General features: G+C 41.8%; 1 protein-coding gene across 1 annotated transcript in view; it reads left to right on the plus strand.

The window, feature by feature from the left end:
• The first annotated feature begins 1605 nt into the window (after positions 1 to 1605).
• The window catches only part of LOC139276790 (protein bassoon-like), a 646194-nt gene continuing 620318 nt past the window's right edge, over positions 1606 to 27481 (plus strand). Inside the window, exon 1 of the mRNA XM_070894795.1 lies at positions 1606 to 1952. Within this exon, the coding sequence (XP_070750896.1) occupies positions 1647 to 1952 (306 nt within the window). The 5' untranslated portion in view covers positions 1606 to 1646. The remainder of the gene's footprint in view (positions 1953 to 27481) is intronic.

Raw genomic sequence — 27481 nt, forward strand, 5'->3', positions numbered from 1 at the left:
AAAATAGTTAGGTACTAAAGACTGAAAAACATTTCTGCACACTTGAAATATGTGCTTAACTTTAAAACTATACCATGTTTCATAATATGTTTTAAATCAAAATGTTAATGAGTTTTATTTCTGCATAATAACTGACAAAGCAGAGGTACATGGTTAACAGTTAAATAAAAGATGGACTGAAAACATTAAATGATCATTACAAATTGAGGTTTATTTTGAACTTTAAATAGAATTTGAGTTTTTTCAAATCAAAAATCCAAAGCTGGTGCGTATAATGTAGTCACCTGCTTTGGGGTTTTCTTCCTTTCCTTTTCCTGAGACAGTAATTTATGTTAAGTATTCAGTAAATGGTGATAAATATTGTGCTGTGTCTAAACAACCTTTCTTTGTGTGAGTTTACTTACCTTTATTTTCCATGATATTTGACAGTGGGAGCATCACAACTAAGGTCAGCCCTTTACTGATGCCATTTTTGATGGCCATTTAGAGATGCATGACCAAGATCCTGGAGATTCGTCAGATATATTCGCTCTTAGTCTGGGCAAAAATGCCAGGCTTTGGTGTGAGTTTCCATTTGACATCACCATAAAAATTCCAGCGGGAGTCACTGGTTAATAATTGCATGTGGGAATGTTAGCCAACTTTGCCACCTCCCTGCCCAGTGGTATTGTCTTAACTTCACAGCAGCCCTAGCTGAGAATGGCTAGCTAGTCACAGGCCAGGGATTGAAGTCAAGACTACCAAGATTTACATCCTTGATTGCCTAACATAAGCTCACAGTCCTGATGCTGATATTGGATTGAGGCCAAGAGCAAGACCAGGGACTTTGTTCCCACTGTGGGAAATCATATGGTGAATCTCCTGACTTGTGCTTCAGCTGACTGGCTCAAGAATGATATTTGCAGAGCAGGGTGTAAGCTACACATCCAAAAGAATCATAGAATGATACAACCCAGAGGGAGGCCAATCGGCCCATCGTGATTGTGTCGGCTCTTTAGTAGAACTATCCAACTAGTCCCTGTTTCCCAAAAAAGGGAAAGAAAATTAACAGTGGCCAAGGAGCAGTTACTACAGACAGATCCATATTTTCAGCCTTTGGTGAACTTCTGCATTTATGCCCCTGAAATCAAATATGGTCGATATCACTGAGATGAGGACATTTATAGAATAGTTTCTACATAGTCAATTTGCTTAATATAATTTTGGCCTTGAAATAGCTTATTTAATAGTACCTAGAGTATTGTACCATTCCTTTTTCCAAATTTCAATGGTAGAATTAAGTGAGTGAGTTTTTATTTTTCTTAAATGGAATCTCCTCAAAGTAAGTATGCAATAGAATACAATCATTTGATATTAATTCTTAAACTCAATTGTTTTCAAAAGTGCATATGTGCAACCTATATCGAGGATAGCCATTTTAAGTCACAAGAAAAATGCTCTTTATCCAAATAGAGAACAAGTTCAAAATGATTTTTTTCTTCTTACTGAGCTGCTTATTTTATAGTCTGAATGACAGTAGTAATTAAACTGAGACCTGTCTTCCATTTTATAGCGCAAGACCATACCAGAGTGATCATCTCGGTCAACCTGATGCAAAGATTGAGACCCTCCGACAGACAATTCCCAATAATGAAAGCGCAAGAAGAATGCAGAACCAAGGTCGCTCTACACAACAGAACTTGCAGCAAGAACAGAGGAGGACACTCCAAGTTGACACAAGTACAAAAAGAGCAGAAAGATCCCATTCTGCATCCCCAGATAGAGGCAGTGCTCCAACATCCCCTTATTCAGTACCACAGATAGCTCCACTGCCCAGCAGTACTCTATGTCCTATTTGTGCAACTACAGAGCTGAACTCTTCTCCAAAACAGCCAAACTTCAACACTTGTACTCGGTGTCGATCAGTAGTGTGCAAGCAGTGTGGATTTAACCCTAATCCTCACATTACAGAGGTGAGTTTTTATTCTTACTGAGCCTGTGTGAGTTTTACATGAAGATTTAATGTGCCACGTAAGCAATGTTGATGACAATACCTTCTTTATTAGAATAGATGTGAAATGGGTTATTTAAACCTCATTCATCTTAAACCACTTTCGGGCACAAACAGTGCTGGATGTCTTGTTACTTTTTCCCTAGATTTTTACAAAATGATCAAGTCACATGAAAACCCAACTCATATGCTTAGTTATATATATTTAGACTACTATGTTATTTAGACACAGAATTTAATATTATTAAAAATTGAACTGAGTAAATATTTGAAAAGGAAGAATGTAAAGGAATGCAGGGCAAAGCAAGAAAATGGGATGAAAGTAGATGGCTCAAGTTGAAGAGCTAGTTTAGGTGCAAAGGACTTTTTCTGTGCTGTCATTATATGATTCTACACTATATGCAAGAAAAATATTTGTCTTGTTTCTAGTAAGAAGTAATGATTTGATTTACTTGCCAATGAAAATCCTTGGGTCATTGTTAAAACAATTACTTCTGATTTAAAATGAACTGTCAAATGAGTAATGTGGAATAAATTAGCAGGATGCTTTGCATCAGGCTTGTTGAAGAAAGATTTATTAATGCAGTCAGATTAGATACATTATATCATTGAAATTCTTCTGGTAGGCATGTATCAATATTTCTCCCTCACCAAACACTGCCAAAAAAGTATGACTGATCATTTGTTCTATTGCTGTCTATAGGATTTTGGTGCATACCAAGAAGCTGTCATATTTACCTACATAACGGTGACTGCACTCAAAGTAACTCATGTGAAGTGCTTTGGTATGTTTCTGATGTCTGATAAGGCACTATATAAATGTAAGTTGTTTTCTTTACAGTCAAATGGAAAGACAACCTGCTCAATGTCTCTTACAGTGGCATCAGCCAGTAGGAAAGATGCAACATCCCCAAGATGCAGTAGCTCATTTTTGCATGCTACTCTTGCACAGTGACTTAGTCCATCTGAGACAAAAGATCTGGACTACGAACTCATGGCTTTATGGTTGGAATTTAATTGCTTATCTCATTGACATACCATGCACTGTGACACCAGTCTCCATCTTTTAATGGGAAAATTCAAAGATTTTGGTCTAGAAAAATGTGCACTTTTGCCAAAGGACCATTTGGAGCTATTGCCGATAGCCATTCTTTAGTTAATCCTGTAAATTTCAGATGCATTGGCAACCAAAATAGTGTAAATGCAGGGATATCAAGTTATGTCCAGCATCTGATCTAAAAAGCTCTCAATCTCCACAACTTTAGGTTTTTAAATTGAGTGCAGATAGTTTTTGAAAAATAGAAGCTCCAAATTCAAATCCTAATTTGTTTTCCCACATCCCTCACTCAGAAGTTGGTAGGATATGGTTACACAGGTCCTGAATACCTCTCTGCCACTTTGACCAAATGGTCATTAATAGGTGAGCTCAAATGTTAAGTGTCAACAGGCTAGCTGAGCTTGATGCCATCCTCACCTGACAATAAACATGCGCAAATCTTAAGTGGGGTGGGGGGTCACTGGATTGTGATGAAGAATGGAAACTCTGGCTGTGTTTAGCTATTAGCCTGGGTTACTGAGAATAATTTTAGTTCCCACCACAACTACAATTGAGATTAACTTACTGGATAAAGACTCAAGGATTAAATCTGAACCCTTCCTTGTCAGTATGAATTAATGCCACGTCGGATGGTGTCCTTAAACACTGAACAATTGGGTGAAGACTGGGTTAATTTCCGCCCCCGCCTTACCCCTTGTGTCTCAGCCTGTCTTCTTAGAATCATAGAATCTTACAACTATCGTGCCCGTGCAAACTCTTTGAAAGAGCTATCCAATTAGTTCCACTCCCCTGCTCTTTCCCCGTAGCATTGTAATTTTTTTCTCTTGCAAGTATTTATCCAATTCCATTTTGAAAGTTATGATTGAATCTGATTTCACTACCCTTTCAGGCAGAGTGCATTCCAGATCATAATCTTTCTTAAAGCTCTGGAACTGTAACTCTTTGACAGTGCAACTGATTTTAGACAAGTAGTACCATTGAGAATATTAGCCTACATTTCTAACAGCCCTGTATCTTTTTTTTCTGAAAAGAATAAACATCAGTAAAAAATTTAATAATGAGAATTGGTAAAAGACTTGAGCATCATTTGAAGAACTTAATGTGCAAAATTTACTATTCTGAAAGTGAAACCTGGCAGAGCAAACAGTTAATGGAGAAGTAAACTTTCCCATCTCAATAGCTAGATTCAGGGTAATGTATGTAAGAGTAATGTGACTGTCTTGATTGTGTTGCATGGCCTGAGGCTAAAGTTACTTTTGCTGCTGACAATCATGGTACTGAAAAAGATTAGCTCTTAACATGTAATTAAGATATCCTTATATTAGAATATGAAGGATAAGTGAAGGGATCAATGTCCTGAAGGCACATTCAGTTTGGGTTTCGCACAGTATATGCATGAGTGGTAATACCACACTATTTAGTAATTCATCCTCAGGCGATCATTTATCGACTCACCATCAGACTCTCACTTAACCCCTAGGTATTTTTTTAAATTAAAATAAAATTGAAGAACCTATTTTTATTTTGGCTCTAACCACTCACTATGGTGGTAGAATATTAAAAATTGAAGATTATGCACAGGAGAACAGTTGTGATCTTACATTTGGAAGCATTTAGTGTGACCTGAGTCAGCCTTTCGTGGATGACTTCAGTCTTCAGGGGACTTTATTGTGGTAACTGTATCAGTGCACTGCTGTTCTTTATCCATACCTAATTAGGAATAAACAACTGGCATTTGATGTAGTTTAAATAATATCATCCTCACAGCAGTATTGAAAGATAATTCAGGTCTTTCCTTTAAGAAATAATCCAGATTACACAGCCCCTATTTCTTTTCCTATGAAAAATAGGGTCGAGATATGTCCAACTGTGATGCTAACATGATATATATACAGCAAACAACCTGTGTGTTGACATCACAGATGTACACTTAATTTTTGTTAAGCGAACAATGGGAAGTTTCATTGCCCGCCCCCACTGCCCCCCACTTCTCAAATTAAGGATTTTTTTTTGATGATTGACCACAAAAAAAATCCGAATCTTTCGGTGGAATTCAATCAAAATTGATTTTACTGGGCCTATTCACGTGCTTCTTTCAGTTGTGCATGAGCCAGCGCTCACAGAACACTATCATTTTTAATCTGAAGCAAGATTAAAAGAAAAAATATATAACCAGTAAAAGATTCTAAATAAAAGCTTGAATTTTTTTTGTGGGAGATCTTCGATCCCCTTTCCCCAGCCCTGATTTGATTTTTAATTTTTAAAGAATTGAAAAGTTGAGCACAAAATATAAATACCATTTTCTCTTTACCTTGCTTTTGTATTTTAAGGATTAACAATTAAGGATGTATTTTCACCATGTAGACCATTGTACAAAACTCATCGGTAAGGCTGGCATGGTTCGTGTTTTGCAGCTGGCAAGCTTGGCAACCTACTAAACATCGTCCAGTATTATGGATTCTAAATAGCTGTACCGGCTTCATGAAATTAGTCATTCATATCAAAATGGCCCAAAACATGTTATTTACTTCATTATTTATCCATTTTCCATTTGTTTGTACCTCCATTTCCACAGTGGGGATTTTGACGATTATGTTGAGTGTTTTCTGGTAAGGGGGAGATGCTAAGAAATAATGCAGTAATGTGCTAACAGTGTTTTTAATATTCTCCATTTAAAACGTAGTCAGAATTAAATCTTGATGAATTGCTACCCTGGTTACCCAACAAAATTGGCTCTATCTAAGGCAGAGATCACCCAATTGAAAGACTATTCTTCCTGGGAATGGATTTTAAGAACATAAGTACATAATAAATAGGAGCAGGAGTGGGCTATACAGCTCCTCAAGCCTGCTCCACTAGTCAATAAGATCATGGCTGATATGATCTTGGCCTCAACTCCACTTTCCTGCCTGTTCCCCATAACTTTGACTCCCCTATAGTTCAAGAATCTGTCTATCTTGGCCTTGAATATATTCAATGACTCAGCTTCCACAGCTTTCTGGGGCAGAGAATTCCAAAGATTCACGACCCTTTGAGAAGAAATTCCTCCTCATCTCCATCTTAAATGGGCGACCCCTTATTCTGAAACTATGCCCCCTAGTTCTAGATTCCCCCACGAGGGATAACATCCTCTCAGCATCAACCCTGTCAAGCCTGCTCAGAATCTTCTAAGTTTCAATAAGATCACCTCTCATTCTTCTAAACTCCAATGAGTACAGGTCCAACCTGCTTAACCTTTCCTCATAAGACAACCTCTTCATCCCAGGAATCAACAGAGTGAACCTTCTCTGAACTGCCTCCAATGCAAGTATATCCCTCCTTAAATAAGGAGACCAAAACAGTACGCAGTACTCTAGGTGTGGTTAGATGTGCTGGCAACTGAGCTCCTGGCTCTCATAAATGTGATTTTTATGATTGGTGGATTTCCCTTGGCACTAGTAAGATACACAACCAGAATGAAGTTCACCTGTTCATCATGTTAGTAACTGCATGCACAAGATTTGCAGAAGTTCAGTTGCTTTGGTGTTGGTCAGTCTGCCCCACAGGATAAACTGTGCAGAACTGTTTTTATTGGAAATGTAAATCAAGATATTAAAAAAAGCAACTTCAAGCTTTTTCTGCAAATCAAATGGATACCAGAAAATGGGGGGCCTTCAAAGAGGAGATAGTTCAGGTATAGACCAGACACATTTCCATGAAGGGGAAATGAAGGGCATCCAAAATTTGAGTTCCCAAGATGACTAAAGCTACAGAGATTAAAATGAAACAGAAAAAGGAGGCATATGATAAATGTCAGGCTCATAATACAGTAGAAAACCAAGCAAAGTACAGAAGAAAACTGAAAAAGGAAATAACGGGAAAAATGAGTGTATGAGAATAGGTTAGTGGGTAAACATAAAAGGGAACCCCAAAATTTTTTATAAACATGTAAATAGTAAAAAAGTAGTCAAAGGAAGGGTGTGACTGATGAGAGACCAAAAAGGGGATCATCTTGTGGAGGCAGAGGGCATGGCTGACGTAATAAATAAGTACTTTGCATCTGTCCTCACGAATGAAGAGGATGTTGCCAATGTAATTGTAAAGGAGGAGGTAGTAAAGAAATTGGATAGAATAAAATAGATAAATAGGAGGTACTTAAAAGGTTACCAGTACGCAAAGTAGAAAAGTCACCTGGTCCTGATGGGATGCAGGTTGCTGAGGGGAAGTATGAGTGGAGATAGCGGAGGCTCTGGTCACAAACTTCCTATCCTCCTTTGATATGGGAGTTGTGCCAGAGGACTGAAGGATTGCAATTGTTAACCCCGTTCAAAAAAAGAGAGAGGGATGAACCCGACAACTACATGCCAGCCAGTCTAATGTCGGTAGTGTCGAAACTGTTCGAGACTTTCGTCCGGGACTAAATTAATTATCACTTGAAAAAATAAGGGTTAATAAATGACAGCCAGCACAGATTGGTTAAAGGCAATTAGTGTTTGACTAACTTGATTGAGTTATTTGATGCAATAAAGGAAAGGATTGATGAAGGTAGTGCAGTTGTTGTGAATATCGGCTTTCAGAAGACATTTGATAAAGTAGCATATAATAGACGTGAGCAGAATTAGAGCCCATGGAATTAAAGGGGTATGCATGGTGGATACAAAATTGGCTAAGGTACAGAAAGCAGAGTGTCGTGGTGAATGGTTGCAGGGAAGTATACAGCAATGTTCCTCATATTCGGACCACTGCTCTTTTTGATATGTCAATGACTTTGGTATAAAGCGCATCATTTCAATGTTTGCAGGTGGCATGAAACTTGGAAGTCTAGTAAACAATGAAGAAGATAGTAACAGACTTCAGGAGGACATAGACAGAGTGGTGAAATGGGCAAATACATGACAGATGAAATTTAATGCAGAGAACTGTGAAGTGATGCATTTTTGGAGAGGCAATATAAACTAAAAGGTACAATTTTAAATGTGGTGCAGGAACAGAGTAACCTGGGGGTGTATGTACACAAATCTTTGAACATTGGAAAGGCTGTTACAGATCCTTGGCTTCATAAGGAGAGGCATAGAGTATAAAAGCAAGGAAAATTATACTAAACCTTTATAAATCACCTGGTGCCAACTGGAGTATATTGTCCAATTCTGGGCAGCACATTTCAGAAAGGATGGAAAGGCCTTGGCGAGGTTGCAGAGGAGATTTCAGTACCTTAGCCAATTTTGTATCCACCATGCATACCCCTTTAATTCCATGGGCTCTAATTCTGCTCACTTCTATTATATGCTACTTTATCAAATGTCTTCTGAAAGTCGATATTCACAACAACTGCACTACCTTCATCAATCCTTTCCTTTATTGCATCAAATAACTCAATCAAGTTAGTCAAACACTAATTGCCTTTAACCAATCTGTGCTGGCTGTCATTTATTAACCCTTATTTTTTCAAGTGATAATTAATTTAGTCCCGGACGAAAGTCTCGAACAGTTTCGACACTACCGACATTAGACTGGCTGGCATGTAGTTGTCGGGTTTATCCCTCTCTCTTTTTTTGAATGGAGGTATTCAAAATCATGAAGGATTTTATTCAAGTAAATAAGGAGAAACTATTTTCACTGGTTGAAGGTTCTAAATTGGGGGAAGGCCAATTTTAGTAGGCTGAAAAGTGATTTGGCAAAAATGGACTGGAAACAGTTAACAGAAGGTAAATCGGTGCCAGAGCAGTGGGAGGCATTCAAGAGGGAGTTCAGGGTAAACATGTTCCCACAAAGAAAAAGGGTAGAACTGCCAAATTTAGAGCTCCTTGGATGATGAGGTGCATACAGGGTAAGATAAGGCAAAAAAGGGAAGCCTATATCAAATATCATGAGCTCATACTGTAGAAAGCCTAGAAGAGTGTAGAAAGTGCAGGGGTGAAATTAAAAAAGGAAATTAGGAAAGCAAAAAGAGGGCAGGAAAAAATACTGGCAAGTAGAATCAAAGAAAACCCAGCGATGTTTTACAATTACATAAAGAGCAAGAGGATAACAAAGGAAAGAGTAGGGCCTATTAGGGACCAGAATGGTGATCTATGTGTAGAGGCGAAGGATGTGGGTAATGTACCACATGAATACTTCGCAGCTGTCTTCACAAAAGGGGGGTTGATGCTGACATTGAAGTTCAGGAGGAAGATAGTGAAATATTAGATGGGATAAACATAGTAAGAGGGGAAGTACTAAGGGCTTTAGCATCCTTGAAATTAGATAAATCACCAGGACCGGGTGAAATATATCCGAGGCTATTAAAAGAAACAAGGGAGGAAATTGCAGAGATTCTAACCATTACTTTTCAATTCTCCCTGGCTACAGGAGTTGTGCCAGAAGATTGGAATCAGTTCTGAGGGACAGTATAAACCTCCATTTAGAAAACCTTTCATTCTGGATGGATTTATTCAGGGAAGGTCATGTCTGACTTGAAAACAGAAAATGCTGGAAATCTCAGCGGGTCAGGCAGCATCTGTGGAGAGAAAAAAAACAGTTAATGTTTCAGGTCAATAAACTGGCGAATGTTCGAAAAGAACAGATTCTTAACAAGCACTGAAAGGGGGAGGGGAAGAAAGAACAAAAGGGAAGGTCTGTGATGGGGTGGAAAGCAGGAGAGATTAGAGAGACAAAAGGGATGATGGGCCGAACTGAAATGGTAATGTCTAGATAGGGTGTGAATGGCAGAATAAAGACCAGCTACCATTGGAGACAGAGGGAAAAAAAAAGATCCCGGGGGTGGGGGGGGCGGGGGGGGGGTGGAGGGAGAGAGGGGGGAGAAAGGGAGCCAAAAATGGGCAGAGGTTATGTTCTGAAATTGTTGAACTCGATGTTGAGTCCAGAAGGCTGTAAAGTGCCTAAACGAAAGATGAGGTGCTGTTCCTCGAGCATGCGTTGAGCTTCATTGGAGGCCAAGGACAGAGATGTTAGAGTGGGAGTGGAGCGGGGAATTAAAGTGACAGGCGACCGGAAGCTCAGGGTCATGCTTACGGACTGAATGGAGGTGATCTGCAAAGTGATCACCCAATCTGCGTTTGGTCTCAGGCGTTTCTGACTTACTTGATTGAGTTCTTTGAGGAGGTAACAAGGAGGGTTGATGAGGGCAGTGTATTTGTTGTCGTTTACATGGCTTTTAGCAAGGCTTTTGACAAGGTCCACATGGTAGGCTGATCAGAAAAGGATAAGCCCATGGGATTCAAGGGAGGGTGGCAAATTGGATCCAAAATTGGCTCATCGGCAGGAAGCAAAGGATAATGGTTGAGGTGAGTTTTTGTGACTGAATGACTGTTTCCAGTGGGGTAGAGGAGACCACATCGTGAGCAGCGAATACAGTATACTAAATTGAGAGAAGTACAAGTAAATCACTGATTCACCTGGAAGGAGTATTTGGGTCCCTGGATATTGGGAAGGGAGGAGGTAAAAGGGCAAGTGTTGCATCTCCTGCGTTTGTACAGGAAGGTGCAGTGGGAAGGGAAGGGCTGCTGGGGGTGACTGCGGAATGGACCAGGGTGTCGCGGAGGGAGCGATCCCTTCGGAATGTTGGGAGGGGTGAGGAAGATCTGATTGGTGGTGGCGGAAATGGTGGAGGTTGATCCATTGAAAGTGGAGGCTGGCGGGGTGAAAGTTGAGGACAAGAGGAACCCTGTCATGGTTCCGAGAGGGCAGGGAAGGGGTGAGAGCAGAGGTGCGGGAAATAGAACGGACACGGTCGAGGGCCATGTTAACTACGGCGGAGGGGAATCTTTGGCTGAGGAAAAAGGAAGACCTGTCAGAGGCACTAGTGTGAAAGGTGGCATCGTTAGAGCAGATGCGACAGAGACGGAGAAACTTGGAGAATGGAATGGAGTCCTTACAGGATGTAAGGAAGTGTAGTCCAGGTAGCTGTGGGAGTCAGTGGACTTATGGTGGATATTAGGTGATGGCCTATCCCCAGAAATGGAGACGGAGAAGTCGAGGAAGGGAAGAGAAGAGTCGGAGATGGACCATGTGAAGGTGAGGGAATGATGGAAATTGGATGCAAAGTGAATAAAATTTTCTAGTTCAGGATGAGAGCAGGAAATGGCACTGATACAGTCATCAGTGTACCGGAAAAAGAGACGAGGGAGGGGACCCGAGTTGGACTGGAACAAAGAATGTTCCAATATCCCACGAAAAGGCAGGCATAGATAGGACCCATGCGGGTTCCCATAGCAACACCTTTAATTTGGAGAAAGTGAGTGGAGTTAAAGGAGAAGTTGTTCAATGTGAGAACAAGTTCAGCGAGGAGGAGGAGGAGGAGGGTGGTGGTGGTGGATAATGGGGATTGTTTGGTCCTCTGCGCGAGGAAGAAGTGGATGCCCTCAGGCGTTTCTGACTTACTTGATTGAGTTCTTTGAGGAGGTAACAAGGAGGGTTGATGAGGGCAGTGTATTTGTTGTCGTTTACATGGATTTTAGCAAGGCTTTTGACAAGGTCCACATGGTAGGCTGATCAGAAAAGGATAAGCCCATGGGATTCAAGGGAGGGTGGCAAATTGGATCCAAAATTGGCTCAGTGGCAGGAAGCAAAGGATAATGGTTGAGGTGAGTTTTTGTGACTGGAAGACTGTTTCCAGTGGGGTTCCACAGGGCTCAGTAATCAGTCCCTTGCTTTTTGTAGTATATATTAATGATTTAGACTTAAATGTAAGGGGCATGATAAAGACATTTGCAGATGATACAAAAATTGGCCATGTGGTTGACAGTGAGGAGGAAAGCTCTTGACTATAGGAAGATATTGATGAACTGGTCAGTTTGGCAGAAAAGTGGCAAATGGAATTCAATTCAGAAAAGTATGAGGTAATGCATTTGGGGAAGGGCAACAAGGCAAGGGAATACACAATAAATGGGAGGATACTGAGAGGTGTGGAGGAACAGAGGGACCTTGGCATTTATGTTCACAGATCCTTTAAAGGTAGTAGGACACATTGATAAGGTGGTTAAAAAGGCATACAGAATGCTTTCCTTTATTAGCTGAGACATAGAATACAAAAGCAGGAAAGTTATGCTAGAACTATATACAACACTAGTTTGGTCACAGCTTGAGTACTGCATGCATTTCTGGTCACCACATTTCAGTTTGATTGCACTGGAAAGGGTGCAGAGGAGATTTACGAGGCTGTTGCCAGGACTGGAAAACTTTAGCTATGAGGAAAGATTGGGTAGACTGGGGTTGTTTTCCTTGGAACAGAGGAAGGAGGCTGAGGGGAGATTTAATTGAGGTGTATAAAATTGAGAGGCCTAGATAGAGTGAATAGGAAAGACCTATTTCCCTTAGCAGAGGGGTCAACAACCAGGGAGCATAAATTTAAAGTAGTTGGTAGAAGGATTAGAGGGAAGATGAGGAAACATTTCTTCACCCAGAGGGTGCTAGGTGTCTGGAACTCGCTGCCTGAAAGGGTGGTAGAGGTAGAAACCTTCATCACTTTTAAAAAGTACTTGGATGCGCACTTAAAAAGCTGTAATCTACAGGGCTGCGGACCTAGTGCTGGAAGGTGGGATTAGGCTGGGTAGCTCTTTTTCGACCAGCACGGACATGATGGGCCAAATGGCCTCCTTCTGTGTCGTAATTTTTCAATGATTCTAAGGGTCAGTAGCCGGAGGTCACAGATTTAAGGTATTGGCTAACGAATTAGGCAAGATGAGGAGAATTCTTTTCACGCAGCGAGTTGTTATGATCTGGAATATACTAACTAAAAGGATGCTGGAAGCACATTCAATAATAACTTTCAAAAGGAAATTGGATAAATACTTTAAAAGGAAAACATTGCAGGACGATGTGGCAAGAGCAGGGGAATAGCATTAATTGGATAGCTCTTTCAAAGAGCTAGCACAGGCATGATGGGCCAAATGGCCTCCTATTCTGTATGTTTCTATGTAATATCAGATCTTCTCAACTTTATACTCATATTAGGACATTCTCACAGCTGAAGTAAACTGAGGATTTTTCTAAGTGTAATTATCGAATATATACAATGTACCATCTGAAAACTTCACACCTTTTGAAGTGACCAGGTTGTATCTTTTAGAAGTGCTAGCAAGAGGGCTCTTGCAGTAACCAGCATCATATATTACATTTTCCCCAAGCTGCACTGGTGACTGAACCATGTTGTCACTCAAATAGAATTAAACTGAACGACACGCAGTTCAGGTCATATGCTATCAGCTAAGATATATTAAATGCCTTTTAGCATTTACTGTGATTTGCAGCTCTAAATTCTTGTTACAATTGAAACACAAGTCTAGTAAATCATACTGGTGAGGATTTCCCTTGCCCACCAGTTCAGATGAGTCATTTGGAAGGTTCAAGCCTTGTTTCCTGAATTGCCAAATAAAAAGCATGATGCTATCCACAGAATCAGTAGGTCCATTTCTCAAATTATGAGTACATTGTGAATTAGGGGAGCGGAAGGAATGATAAAATGGAGACAGTGAAATAAATCTGAGGAAGTTGTACATTGCAAACAACTTGTTTGCAAATAATGAGTTGTCTGATGCTTTTTCAGAGGATTTTAAAAAATTGGAATGTTATCTCTTTCAACTACTGATACAAACATGTTTGTTTAACCTGTAAGACTGACTTTACCTTACTTTACTGTGCCAATTTTGAGGTGAGTGGCGTTATACAAGCCTCTTGCAGTCACTCTTCCGCATTTATTTTTCTGCTCAGTGCCTTTCTCCATCGGGCAGAGGTGGAACAGGCAATGGTTCTGAAGAGCCACAAAAAAGTGGATCTCTACTGTAGTAGAAATAAAGTATAACTGGTTACAATGCCAAGAGGATGTTCCAGCTGCACTTTTACAATATAAACCTCCTTTATTTGGTGATTTGTATTGCATACTTTATGTTGAGTTTTTTAGTGTATATTGGGCAATGTACTGAGGGCACATGTCTCTCAATAAATGCTGGTGGTTGCTTTGAGCATAGAAGACTTGGGTATTTGTCAGAGTGGCGGGGTAAGTGCAAGTTCAGCCTTACACAGACTAATGGATTACTGCCCAGGTATGTCCTGTCCACAAAAAGCAGAACAAATCCAATCAGGCCAAGTATCCCATCAGTATACTCTCAACCATTAGCAAAGTGATGGAAGGTGTCGTCAACAGTGCTATCAAGCGATTGGGAATTGGGGGAAAACTGGTTGTGGTGTGTTGGAGGTCAATCATCAAAGCCCCAGGACATCACTGCAGCAGTTCCTCAGGGCAGTGTCCTAAGCCCAACCATCTTCAGCTGCTTCATCAATGACCTTCCCTCCATTGGGCTCAATTTTCCCCAAAGCATTTTTTTGGCGTACTTGAAGAGTTACGCCCGATCTTTGGGGGCCCAAGTGCACTTAAAAAAAAGTGTAGTCAGCTTCCCTGTTGTATCTCTTTATTTTGGCCAAAAGGATCAGGCTGCCATGGTAACCAGGGACACAATGGGAGCTCAGGCTGCAAAGTGAAGCATAGAGCCACCTTAACACATTAAAAGAATTGAAAAACACGTAGCACCACCTTACCTCCAATTAATACATTCATTTTCACACACGCACACACACACACACACACACACACACACACACACACTTCCTGTGTGTAAACCGGGGACCGGCATGGAATCGGAAAGCCTTCCTATGTGTATGAACCGGACAGCCTTCGGGTGGGGTTGGAGGTAAGTTGCTGCTATGTGTTTTTCAATTCTTTCAATGTGTCCGGGCATTTGCTGCACCGCTTTCCTTACCTGCACTGATTTCCTTAACTCTAGGGAAGGTTTTTCAGGACAGGCCACATACGCTGGCCTAATCAGAACTGGAGTAACCCTCAGCTGGTCAAACTTCCCTAAATGGCCAGAAGTAGCGTCGGAGGCTGGTTACGCCCCCTTTGGCTTAAAAAAACACGGACTTAAAAAATTCGTAACTAACTGAGTTACGCTGGTGCAAATTGATTGGGGAAACTGGGGATTTTTAGGTTAGGCCAGAAAAAGCAGTCTGCTCCAAAAAAAACGGCGCAAATACTGGGGAAAATTGAGCCCATTATAAGGTCAGAAGTGGGGATGTTCACTGATGATTGTACAGTGTTCAGTGCCATTCACAACTCCTCAGATAATGGGCTCAATTTTCCCCAAGCCCGTTTTCTAGCGTTCTTACCCGAGTTGCGCTGCTTCAGTACGTCAGAAGATGCTCCCGAGGAAAATATTCCTACTTTCGCCGCTGTTTGGCCTCTTCTCTGCAGCCGCGCAGCGTGGCCAGTCGCCTCGGGGGTGGAGCCTGCGTTCTGCGCTGGAAAATGTGCCAGGAGTCTGCCCATGCGCGGTGGAAAAAAGTGATGGCCGCGCATGTGCAGTAGCGCTCCGAGTTGGCAATCGGCCATTTGTAACATATAAAATTCTGATTGGACTGGACAGGTTAGATACAGGAAGAATGTTCTCGATGTTGAGGAAGTCTAGAACCAAGGGACACAGTCTAAGGATAAGGGTTAAGCCATATAGGACTGAGATGAGGAGAAACTTCTTCACTCAGAGAGTTGTTAACCTGTGGAATTCCCTACCGCAGAGAGTTGTTGATGCCAGTTCATTGGATATATTCAAGAGGAAGTTAGATATGGCCCTTATGGCTAAAAGGATCAAGGGATATGGAGAGAAAGCAGGAAAGGGGTACTGAGGTGAATGATCAGTCATGATCTTATTGAATGGTAGTGCAGGCTCGAAGGGTCGAATGGCCTACTCCTGCACCTATTTTCTATGTTTCTATGTAATGTCCATGATTCTAAGGCCTTGTCTGATTACGAATATCCAAGTTCCGGGCATTCAATGTGAAGCAGTCAGCCTGATACTGGCTGTGTCCTTTGCTGCAGATATGAGGAACCCTTGCATGAAGTGCAGTCTTAAGGGCCGGTTCCACGTCACCTTTGAATGTGAACTGCCCTCTGTTTGCAGTGCGATAAGCCAGGATGGTCATACTGACCAGGGCTGCACTGAACAAACCTCAGCCATGCACCGAGTCTTATCCAGCCTGCCTCTGAGCTGAGGGCAGTCTCTCGGTGCTGGGCACGACACTGCTGCAGACGTGCAATGAAACCAGACTTCAAAAGCAACTAACAGTATTTTATTCTGAAGATTCTTAATTGGAGTTTTTAAGAATATGGCTGCGCTGTATCGAACAATGCCGATTCTGATCTTCTGGAGATCCAAATTGGTGCTGTTGCTTTTAATTGTGATCAGTCTGATGCTGCATGTCCTGATAGTCCTGATAGCCCTGCTGCCGACACTGAGTTCGCTCCCTCCTGCCCCTAGCCCAGCCCGAGTGGCCTCCCAGTGCGTTCTCCCACCCCTAGCCCAGGCCGAGTGGCCTCCCGGTGTGTCCTCCCACCCCTAGCCCAGGCCGAGTGGCCTCCCGCACCGGCTAGCCTCCTTCCCGGGCCGAGTGCAGAAAGGTAAATTGGAGTTTGATGCTGAAGGTAAGACTTCAATTTTTTATTTCTTATAGAATTTCGGTAATGATTATTTCTTGATTATTTTAATTGTGCGAAGAAAGGATGGTTTTGCAAGTCTGTTCACTCTGAGAAGTGGTGTTTCTATTGAATGGATTTTATTTTTCAAAGTCTCGTTAGTAGTTTTTGTTTGCAAATGCACTCTGCATTGATTTATTTAACATTGCTAAGGCTTGGTTGGTTCAGGTCCAGGTCCTCTCCGCTTTCCGCCCCTATCCCAGGCCGAATGGCCTCCGATGTACTTACCTGCACCAATTTCTTTAACTCTCTGCAAGGGTTTTCTCGAGTTGCCACATACGCTGGCCTAAGTAGAAATGGAGTAACTATTAGCTGACCAAAGTTGCCTAAATGTCCAGAACTGGTGTAGGTGGCTGCTAACGCCCCATTTGAGAAAAAAAAACTTATCTAAAAAAAAAGTAACTAAATCAGTTACGCTGGTGCAAATTGATTGGGGAAACTGGGGATTTTTAACTTAGGCCAGAAAAAGCGGCCTATTCCAAAAAAAAACGGAGCAAATACTGGGGAAAATTGAGCCCATAGAAGCAGTCCATGCCCGCATTCAACAAGACCTGGATGACATTCAGGTCTGGGCTGATAAGTGGCAAGTGACATTTGCACCACAAAAGCAGCGGGCAATGACTACCTCCAACAAGCGAGAGTCTAACTACCCCTCCTTGACATTCAACGGCATTACCATCGCCAAATTCCCCATCAACAACATCTTGGGGGTCACCATTGACCAGAAACTTAACTGCACGTCAGAGGCTGGGTAGTCTGCAGCGAGTGTGTCTCCTCCTGACTCTCCAAAGCCTTTCCACCAACTACAAGGCACAAGTCAGGAGTGTGATGGAATACTCTCCACTTGCCTGGATGAGTGCAGCTCCAACAACACTCAAGAAGCTTGACACCATCCAGGACAAAGCTGCCCACATGATTGGCACCCCATCCACCACCTTAAACATTCACTCCCTCCACCACTGGCATACTGTGGCTGCAGTGTGTATCATCTACAAGATGCACTGCAGCAACTTGCCAAGGCTTCTTCAGCAGCACCTCCTAAACCTGCAACCTGTACCACCTAGAAGGACAAGAGCAGCAGGCTTATGGGAAAACCACCACCTCCATGTTTCCCTCCAAGTCACACACCAGCCTGATTTGGAAGATAATCGCCATTCCTTCATCATCACGGGGTCAAAATCCTGGAACTCCCTCCCTAACAGCACTGTGGGAGTACCTTCACCACACGGACCACAGTGGCTCAAGAAGGCGGCTCACCACCATCTTCTCGAGGGCAATTAGGGATGGGCAATAAATACTGGCCTTGCCAATGACTCCCACATCCCATGAACGAATTAAAAAAAAAATAACTACTCCAGCAACTGTGGTTCAATATGTGAAGAGTTCCAGATGATGACACTGGAAGAGAGTTCATCATGAAAAAGTGGTATTTCCTGCAAACATTTTGGATTAATATAAACTGTTGATCACCAGCTTCTTTTTGACAGAACCTGCTTTAAACATTAGCAACTGTTATGCTGCTCAACCAGTTACCTTGTTAAAGACTGGCCGCCTAACCACAATTCTCTGTTGTAGATGCCAAGGTCTGCAGTCACTCTGTTTGCTGGATTGAATGCCTTTGGACTGTGCAGTCTCCGGGCTAGAGATGAGTGTTTGCTGCGATCAGCCAAAGAGGGCTATGATATTCATTCATTGGAAAGAATATTAACCTATTGAGTTTTCTTAAATTCCCACAACTTTTCCCAGAACAGGTTGATAGTTATGGACTTTTTTGCTTGGTGGATAATCTATTTGTCAAGTTTTTGATGTTAGCAGTTAAAGGAAAAATACAGCAATAATGAAAGTGTTTTCAATGCAAATTACACCCTCATTCAGCTTTTATCAGAAAGTGACTCCATAAGCAATGATGCTGATGGGCAACCCTTTCCATTCGGGAGGTTGATCAGGAGACATCTGAGCTGGGGTAATTTCAGTAGCTGCAGGGGAATCAACAACTGAATGCAACAGTAATTCAAACAGTAGGAACATTGGGCTCAATTTTCCCCAATTATCTGCGCCGTTTGTTTGGCGTGCACTGCTTTTTTGTTGTTGAGTAAATTCAAATCTCCCAAGTTTCCCCAAAGTTTCTGCGCTAGCGTAATTCACTTCGGTAGGATTTTTTTAGGCTACGATTTTTCTACCTCATTGGAGGGGTAACCTGCCACCTGTCAGCTGGCGAAGGTAGTGAGTGGTTGGGATATGCAGAGCAGGTTCTACAGGTGAGATTCCTGGTCAGTATTGAGTTAGCTGATCTCTGTTGGAGCTTGTGAATCAGGCGCTATAAATGGCCTATGTTCTCCCTCTGGGATAGAGAGTGTGAAAAACTCGTCAGAATTCTGACTCCTGTCTGCCATCTAGTACTCCCTGTTGGATGTTGTATGGACTTCCAGAAGGCATTTGACAAGGTGCTATATAAAAGGTTACTGCACAAGATAAAAGTTGACGGGGTTGGGGGTAATATATTAGCATGGATAGAGGATTGGCTAACTAACAGAGTCGGGATAAATGGTTTATTCTCTGGTTGGCAACCAGTAACTAGTGGGGTGCCACAGGGATCAGTGCTGGGACCCCAACTATTTACAATCTATACATTAACGACTTGGAAGAAGGGACTGAGTGTAATGTAGCCAAATTCGCTGATGATACAAAGATGAGAGGAAAAGCAATGTGTGAGGAGGACACAAAAAAATCTGCAAAAGGACACAGACAGGCTAAGTGAGTGGGCAAAAATTTGGCAGATGGAGTATAATGTCAGAAAGTGTGAGGTCATGCACTTTGGCAGAAAAAAAATCAAAGAGCAAGTTATTATTTAAATGGAGAAAAATTGCAAAGTACAGCAGGACCTGGGAGTATTTGTGCATGAAACACAAAAGGATAGTATGCAAGTGATTAAGAAGGCCAATGAAATCTTGCCCTTTATTGCAAAGGGGACGGAGTATAAAAGCAGGGAAGTCTTGCTACAGCTATATAAGGTATTGGTGAGGACATACCTGGAATACTGCATGCAGTTTTGGTTTCCATATTTACGAAAGGATATTCTTGCTTTGGAGGCAGTTTAGAGAAGGTTCACTAGGTTGATTCCGGGGATGAGGGGGTTGACTTACTGGAATTCAGAAGAATGAGAGGTGATCTTATCGAAACGTATAAGATTATGAGGGGGCTTGACAAGGTGGACGCAGAGAGGATGTTTCCACTGGTGGGGGAGACTAGAACCAAAGGGCATGATTTTAGAATAAGGGGCCACCCATTTAAAACAGAGATGAGGAGAAATTTCTTCTCTTAGAGGATTGTAAATCTGTGGAATTCGCTGCCTCAGCGAACTGTGGAAGCTGGGACATTGAATAAATTTAAGACAGAAAGACAGTTTCTTAAACAATAAGGGGATAAGGGGTTATGGGGAGCGTGTGGGGAAGTGGAGCTGAGTCCATGATCAGATCAGCCATGATCTTATTGAATGGCGGAGCAGGCTCGAGGGGCCGTATGGCCTACTCCTGTTCCTATTTCTTATCTTCTTATGTTCTTCAGATGAGGACTGTGGCTCAGCTTTGATGCCCCCCTAAGGCTGGATCATTTGTCTGCATTTGCTTTCCGGACTTAAGTATGATCAATTGTCACTTAGATAAGTTAATCTGAATGAATCCAAAACTGGAATCATCTTCTTCTTCTGTCAAGGAGCTAATGCCTTCAGAAGGTTGAGTGCAAGAAAATTAACATGAAAAGGGGAAAAAATTATAATGTACACAGTTTTGAGTTAAGATTTTTTTTATAATATTGAAATATTCTACTTAAGATTGTTATACATCTGCATCAGGAATACCGAACATGATGACTGTATATGAATAAATGAATGAAATCCCAGACTAAATATAAATATAAATACAATAGTATTTGCGAGTAACTTTTCCCATTGGATGCTGCATCATAATATCGTACTCCTTTAGAAGTTTGTTTTTGTCGTCACTTTTCCCTGAGGCAGGTTTTATATTTAGCTTTCTTTAGGCAACAGAAATACATTAATTTTAAATATTTTTTTAATGCAAGCATCACGTGCCTGGTCACAGATGCCATGAAGTCAAGATGTACTAATCAGCAAGTGCACAATTCATTTTTTGTGTGTCAGGGAGCAATGATGCTCTGTACAGAGTACTATTTTTTTTTAAAAAACAACTTTCTACAGTTTATTTTATAAAGTTAATGTTGATTGTCCGGTAAATATTTTCCCTTACTACTAACAAATACTTAAGATGGGTCCATTTTCAAAGTGAACCTTGCAAGTATCACAATTACTTAAGGTATATATTAATACTTCGACAAGAGTTTTAATGACTTGGAATGCATTTGATGCATTGAATTTCAGTATTAGCATCAAGAACGTTTTGCTTTTGGAGCCAGGTGTTTTCAGGTCATCCCGAGTATTGAATGTCCATAACAGCTTTAAAAACAACAACAACTTGTCTTTAGATAGCGCCTTTAACTGAGTAAAACGTCCCAAGGCGCTTCACAGGAGTATTATAAGGCGAAAGAAAATTTGACACCGAGCCTCATAAAGAGAAATTAGGGACAAGCGACCAAAAGCTTGGTCAAAGAGGTAGGTATTTAAGGAGTGTCTTAAAGGAGGAGAGCGAGGCGGAGAGGTTTAGGGCAGGAATTCCAGAGCTTTGGGTCCAGCTAACAGAAGGCACTGCCTCCAATGGTTGAGCGATTATAATCGGGGATGCTCGAGGGCTTAATTACAGGAGTGCAGGCGACTCGGGGGGCGGGGTTATGGGACTGGAGGAGGTTACAGGGATAGGGAGGGGTGAGGAAGCCACGGAGAGATTTCAAAACGAGGGTAATCGAGGCATTGCCTGACCGGGAGCCAATGTAGGTCAGCGAGCACAGGAGTGATGGGTGAGCGGGACTTGGTCCAAGTTAAAAATTAACTTCGATAGTTCCTCCTATTGTGAAAAAAAGCTGTTGGACACGATCAGTTAACAAATAATACTGCAACAAAATTTTGGATTGCAAAGCCACAGTCTAAATACGAAATAAATTGGAGCCCGCAGTTGGTAAAAGCACTGTGTAACTCAGCCATTTAGTGTAAGCCGTAGCTCAGTGATCCTGATTATTACGCAGTGTCTCTGACTGGAATGTTGTGTGTGTGTGTGTGTTAGGGGATGGCAGACCAAACGTGACTGTAGTACTTCTCTTCATGGTTGAGCTGCTTGCCAGCATTCCTCATCCAAGGTCACGTGTGAAGAATAATCACTTGGACAAGATACTGAATGCTAGAATAGTACGGCTCAGGGAGGCCATCCGGCCCGTCGAGTCTGCGTCAGCTCTTTCGAAGAGCAGTGCGGTTAGTCTAGTCCCACTCCCTCGCTCTTTTCCCATATCCCTGCAATTTTTCTCCTTCAAGAATTTATCAATTCCCTTTTGAAAGCTGCTATTGAATCTGCCTCCACCACCCTGTTAGGCGGCGCATTGCAGATCCTAACCATTTGTTGCGTATAAATATTTTTCCTTGTGTCGTCTCTGGATCTTTTGCAAATCACCTTCAATCTGTGACCTCTGGTTAGTGACCCTTCAGCTGTTGGAAACAGTTTCTCTTCATTTACTCTATGTAAACCCACCCATCAAGATTTTATACACCTCAATCAAATCGGCTCTTAGCCTCCTCTGCTCATTCAGTCAAGTCCCAGCAGGAATCAATGCCCTTTGGAAGAGGAACAGGGAAAAATTGACCCCAAGAAGATCATATTTCGGAAAAGTGAAGGCGATTACTACATGTTTATCTGTTGCATATTTAAAATAAAAGACACCCATTAATATTCAATCCACATACAAGAAAATAATTTGTACCAGAAATATCTTCCCTTCCAAAAAATCAAAACATACTCTGCAAACCCTACCAACATTTTCAGGAGTAAAAACAGAAAATGCTGGACATCTCAGCAGGTCAGGCAGCATCTGTGGAGAGAAACCAGAGTTAACGTTTCGGGTCGATGACCCTTCGTCAGAACTGGACAATATTCGAAAAGAACAGATTCTGAACAAGCACTAAAAGGGAGAGGGGAAGAAAGAACAAAAGGGAAGGTGCGTGATGGGGTGGAAGACAAGAGATTTTAGAGAGACAAAAGGGATGATGGCCCAAATTCAAATGGTAATGTTAGAAAAACATTAGTCAAGATAGGTTATGAATGGTGGGATTATGACCAACTGCTATTAGAGACAAGGAGAGAAAAATAAGAAAGAAACAGGCTTTGAGGGGGATGGGGGTGGGGGATGGGGGCGGCGGTCGGGGGGGGGGGGCGGGGAAAGGGAGCCAAAGATTGGCAGGCAATTACGCTTTGAAATTGTTGAACTCTATGTTGAATCCAGAAGGCTGTAAAGTACCTAAATGAAAGATGAGGTGCTGTTCCTTGAGCTTGCGTTGAGCTTCGTTGGAACTGTGTAGGAGACTAAGGATGGAGAGGTCAGAGTGGGAATGCAGTGGAGAATTTAAAGTGCCAGGCGACTGGAAGCTCCGGGTCACACTTGCGGACTGAATGGAGGTGCTCCGCAAAGCAGTCACCCAATCTATGCTTGGTCTCCCCAATGTAGAGGAGACCACATCGTGAGCAGTAAATACAGTATAATAAATTGAAAGAAGTACAAGTAATCGTTGTTTCAGGTATCACGTTAATACTAATGGGAATATGCGTCGTTGATGAATATAGGGTCACTTCAGAAAGGAACTTGTTCATTAATAGACTTCATTCCTGTAAAGTTTTTCTTCAAATCCTCTCCCTATTTCTCTCCTCTCCTGACAGTGGTGGCTAATGCTTGGAGTATAGCTCTCCCCACAGCAGCGACCCTCTAGATCCTCACACAAGTTTTTGTGTGGAAAAGAAAGACTTGCATTTATATAATGCCTTTCATGACCACTGGACGTCCCAAAGCACTTTACAGCTAATGAAGTACTTTTGGACCCGAGGCCAGCAGCAAGTTCGAGACACGAGGCCAGTATACCTGTGGTAACCAGCCACCAAAGCATGAGTGGCTGGAGAGAGAGCGGAAAAGTGCAGCAGAGCCTATGCATGGAGAGCAGTGAGCTGGAGCTGGAGCCGGGGTGCCCGGGGTACAGTGTCAGTATTCTATGGACAAATACACAAGCTGAAAAACAAGGAGAGAGGACCTGAGGGAGGAAGCGGGTTAGTCGGAATATGTGTGTTAGGCCCATGCAGCAGAGCCTGGCCTCCAATCGTCTTGGATCCCCTTGCCATTGGACCAAGACCTTACTCTGTCAAGTCTGTGTGGTAGCCACTCCATGTTAAAAGAATTCACGCACAGGCATCTTCCAGGCATCATCCACCCTTTAAAATGAAGTTTGGGACCCGGCCCGCATTGGTCTCAGTCACCTTAGAACTCATTTTAGTGTGGAAGCACGTCATCCCCGACTCCGGGGGATTGCCTAAGAAGAAGAAGTCACAAGGTTTACATTTTCCACTGCGCTGTCTAAATATTTCTAGCACCCCTTGGATAAACACGTGGCAGATCTGTAATGGCGTATAAAAGTCTTAGTGGCTAGCCATTTAGAAAGGGAAGAGTAATTTCATTTATCATGCTATTTGAATAGTTAGTAGCTATTTGAAAATGAGAGAATTTCAACTGCTCAGTTCTGGAAGAGATGTCATTTTTTCAGTGTAGTTTCTTCATGAATGCCTCTCAGATTGTCATATCCATTTTTAAATCACTGACTTTTAATATTTTTTGAAATAATAAAGTGGATACAGTCGTCAGTGTCATGTGGTTCTCAAAAAAAGGACAAACTTTATGATGTTAGTCTTGTGGAATGGAATATATTCACATTTTTAAATCAATCAGTATTGAGTACTCCTAGGTCAGGAGAAGGCTGTCTCCAGCACGAACCTTTTCCCACCAGTATCCTTAGGACCTTAGGACCCAAGTTAAGCTAATTAATGGTGCTTTTTCCCCCTGTGGTTAACTTGTATCATTTAGGATCCAGATTCATGTGTTCCAAGTTGTTTCATTTGAGAACCTTTTAGCTGCCAGAAGGAGATAACTTTGATACCCTGTGATACTCATAAAAGTATGTCATTTTGCTCATTGTTTTGAAAAATGCTGCACAGGACAATATAATAAAGGCGATTGCTTGAAAGCTAACATCTTCTGTGGTGTAAGTGGTCTTTTAAATGAATCATCTGGTAGATTTCCAAAGTAATATTCTGTTCAATGCATCTTTGTGTCAATTGCTGTAGCAAATGGAACTGGCATAATACACAAAATGACTCCACATAGAAACTAATCAATTTAGCTTCCTGGATGGCTCAATTTGTGACTAATGTGACTGAGCCACTCAGACCAGAGGCGGCCAAGTTTAATCCGTGGTGTCTACTGATTTACTGGATTTTTGGGGACTGGGGGAGGGTGGGGGCACACCAATTGTGTTCAATTGTTTGTTAGTAGCCTCAGCATCCCTGTGTTAAGGAGGTGGAAATCATTCCGAGCTTCTGATTGAGTTTCTGGTGGTAAACACTAAATAACAATGTGTGGATGTCTGAGGATGATTTAGTTGGGTAACATTGGGATCACATTGTCTAGATGCTTGAAGAATGGCCACGTTTGCAAGCTCCCACAAGCAAGATAAGTGCACTTATTTGGAATACCACTACTACTGGCAGATATAACTATGCAGTTATGATGAGGTACTCTTCTAATGCTGACGCACTGGTGTCTTTTTTTATGTTTTTTTGATAGGGTCCAAAACTACTGAAATATTGTAATCCTGATTCACTGCTCCCATCATTATTTGATTCTGCCTCATTGTTCCCAAGAATGTTTTCAGCTATGTTTGTAAATGTTCTCTATTGATTCTTCCAGGATCAGCAGAATGCGTAGCAGCTGAGAACTAGTGCCAGATAAACAAGTCACTTGTTTCAGGCACAAAACTGATTAAAATGACAGCCCCATTTGTTTAGTTGTATCTGATGCATAAAATCAAATGAACAAATTATTGTAGACGCCCATTGAATTGAATGGTGACTCGTGTCAGGAATGGCAGAAAAGTGTTCTGCCATAACTGACAAGTTTGACTTTTTTTAAACCAGTGTCAAGGGGGCCACTATAACAAATAGTGTGTATTCAAACCTTCACAGCCTTCAAAAGACATTCTGTATTACCAATTTACAGAATATTTGCAGACATGCATATAATGCCATATTCTAGCCAAAGATTTCCTATAGGAACATTGTTATTCTGGTGAAGTGTCTTACAAAACACTTGTATTTTATAAGAATGGCTGCATAATGCGACATCGCATAACTCGTCATTACAAGTAGCTTTAAATCAAAACTGCATTGTTAGCTTTTCACAACAGTTAGTCTAATGGCAGTACATCAGATTTATCACTATAGGCTGTTACGAGAATTAACTTCGGTTGGCCTACAGGTACTGGTAGTCCTCTCGTGCTGTGCCCAAGTGTCATGATCTTGAGCGTGACTAGTTATTTCACATGAAGGGCATCAAAATCAAAGGTGATTCTGTCCACACACACCTACTTCCAGCAGAGGTCACCGTAAGAGCAAGACTAACTTGCTTTCTTTGACACCCTCCCTCACTCCTTTTGTCATTACCTGGTTAAGAAATTATAATGCACCCGTTGTCTCACCTGAAGCCCACGAATCCGTAGCCTTTTAACCTGTATAACTCAATACTGTACCACATGGATACTTTTTATTGAATGATTCTGTTGGAATAAGGATATCAAATTGCGATCTAAGAGTTTCATCTGTAAGCTATTTAAAGTATGTAGGTATGTTATTGCAGTCTTCAAAAGATTAAATATGATGGGCTGAATTTCCTGGTCGTTTGCAACCGGGTTATTGCTGCGTTTTGACCTTCCGTGGCGAAAAATGGGGCGGGCAGCTGTTTTTCGTTCGGGCGCGATCCTCAGGTCGGTTTTTGTGGCAGCGCTTAGAAACACTGCCAGGTAGAGCTGCACTGGGTGTGCAGTGGCTCGCATTGTGACACTGGTGCAAGTTTCGTCAATCACCCGACCCGTACGTCGCGAAACGCGCTCCCCGATGACCGCCAGGGAAAACACAGCGGTGCAGCCCTGCCGGCGGCAGTGACTTGGATAAACTGTAAAAAAGGTAAATTAAAGTTTTAATTTTTTTATATTTTTGCAATGATTTGTGTGGAAAGGGTGTTGCCAATGTTTTTTGAAAGTTTTTGTGAATTTGTTTCTTTCCCCTCAAGGCCTTTCTTGGAGCACTCCCGGCCCCGCACTAAAGTGGCGAGGATCCCGTTTTTGCGCCGTAAAGGCCCAAATGATGAAAGTTGCTCTACAAAGCACAAACGTTAATCGGGTGGTAAATCTCCCGCCCCGCCTCTGTTTTTGACGCGAAAACGGCAAAGCTGAAAATGCAGCCATGTATGAATGTAGGTGCCCATTAGTAGCATTTCATAACAGTATAAGAGCATGTCTGGAGTGCAGGCCATCTTGTGATGGATCTGTAGTGTGAACCCAAACAATTATTCACAGCAGAGTCAGTGCATGTCTATTGCCAAGAAATGCAGCTATGCAACACAAATCTGTTGGAAATTGTGAAAACTAATTTGATTTGAACAGTTACCAAATTTGGTGCTGTGTACATGAACTGGGTAATTGAGTGAACTGTTTAGCCTGTACTTATGGTATCAATCTTATGATCTCACTGTCTGCTGATCATACAGTCCTTTCCACCAGTACATAATGGGTGCTTTTACACTATTGCAGTACCATCGACTCCCAATAAACAAGTCCTGCATAGTTGATAGCACTAACAAATTTAAACCTACTTATCTGTATTCAGTCAACTGTTGCAGTAATCCATTTTTTACTGTGTCTTCTGATCTGTTGCCTCCTAAATACTTG

This window comes from Pristiophorus japonicus, chromosome 12 (genome assembly GCF_044704955.1).
Source record: "Pristiophorus japonicus isolate sPriJap1 chromosome 12, sPriJap1.hap1, whole genome shotgun sequence".
Taxonomy (NCBI): domain Eukaryota; kingdom Metazoa; phylum Chordata; class Chondrichthyes; family Pristiophoridae; genus Pristiophorus; species Pristiophorus japonicus.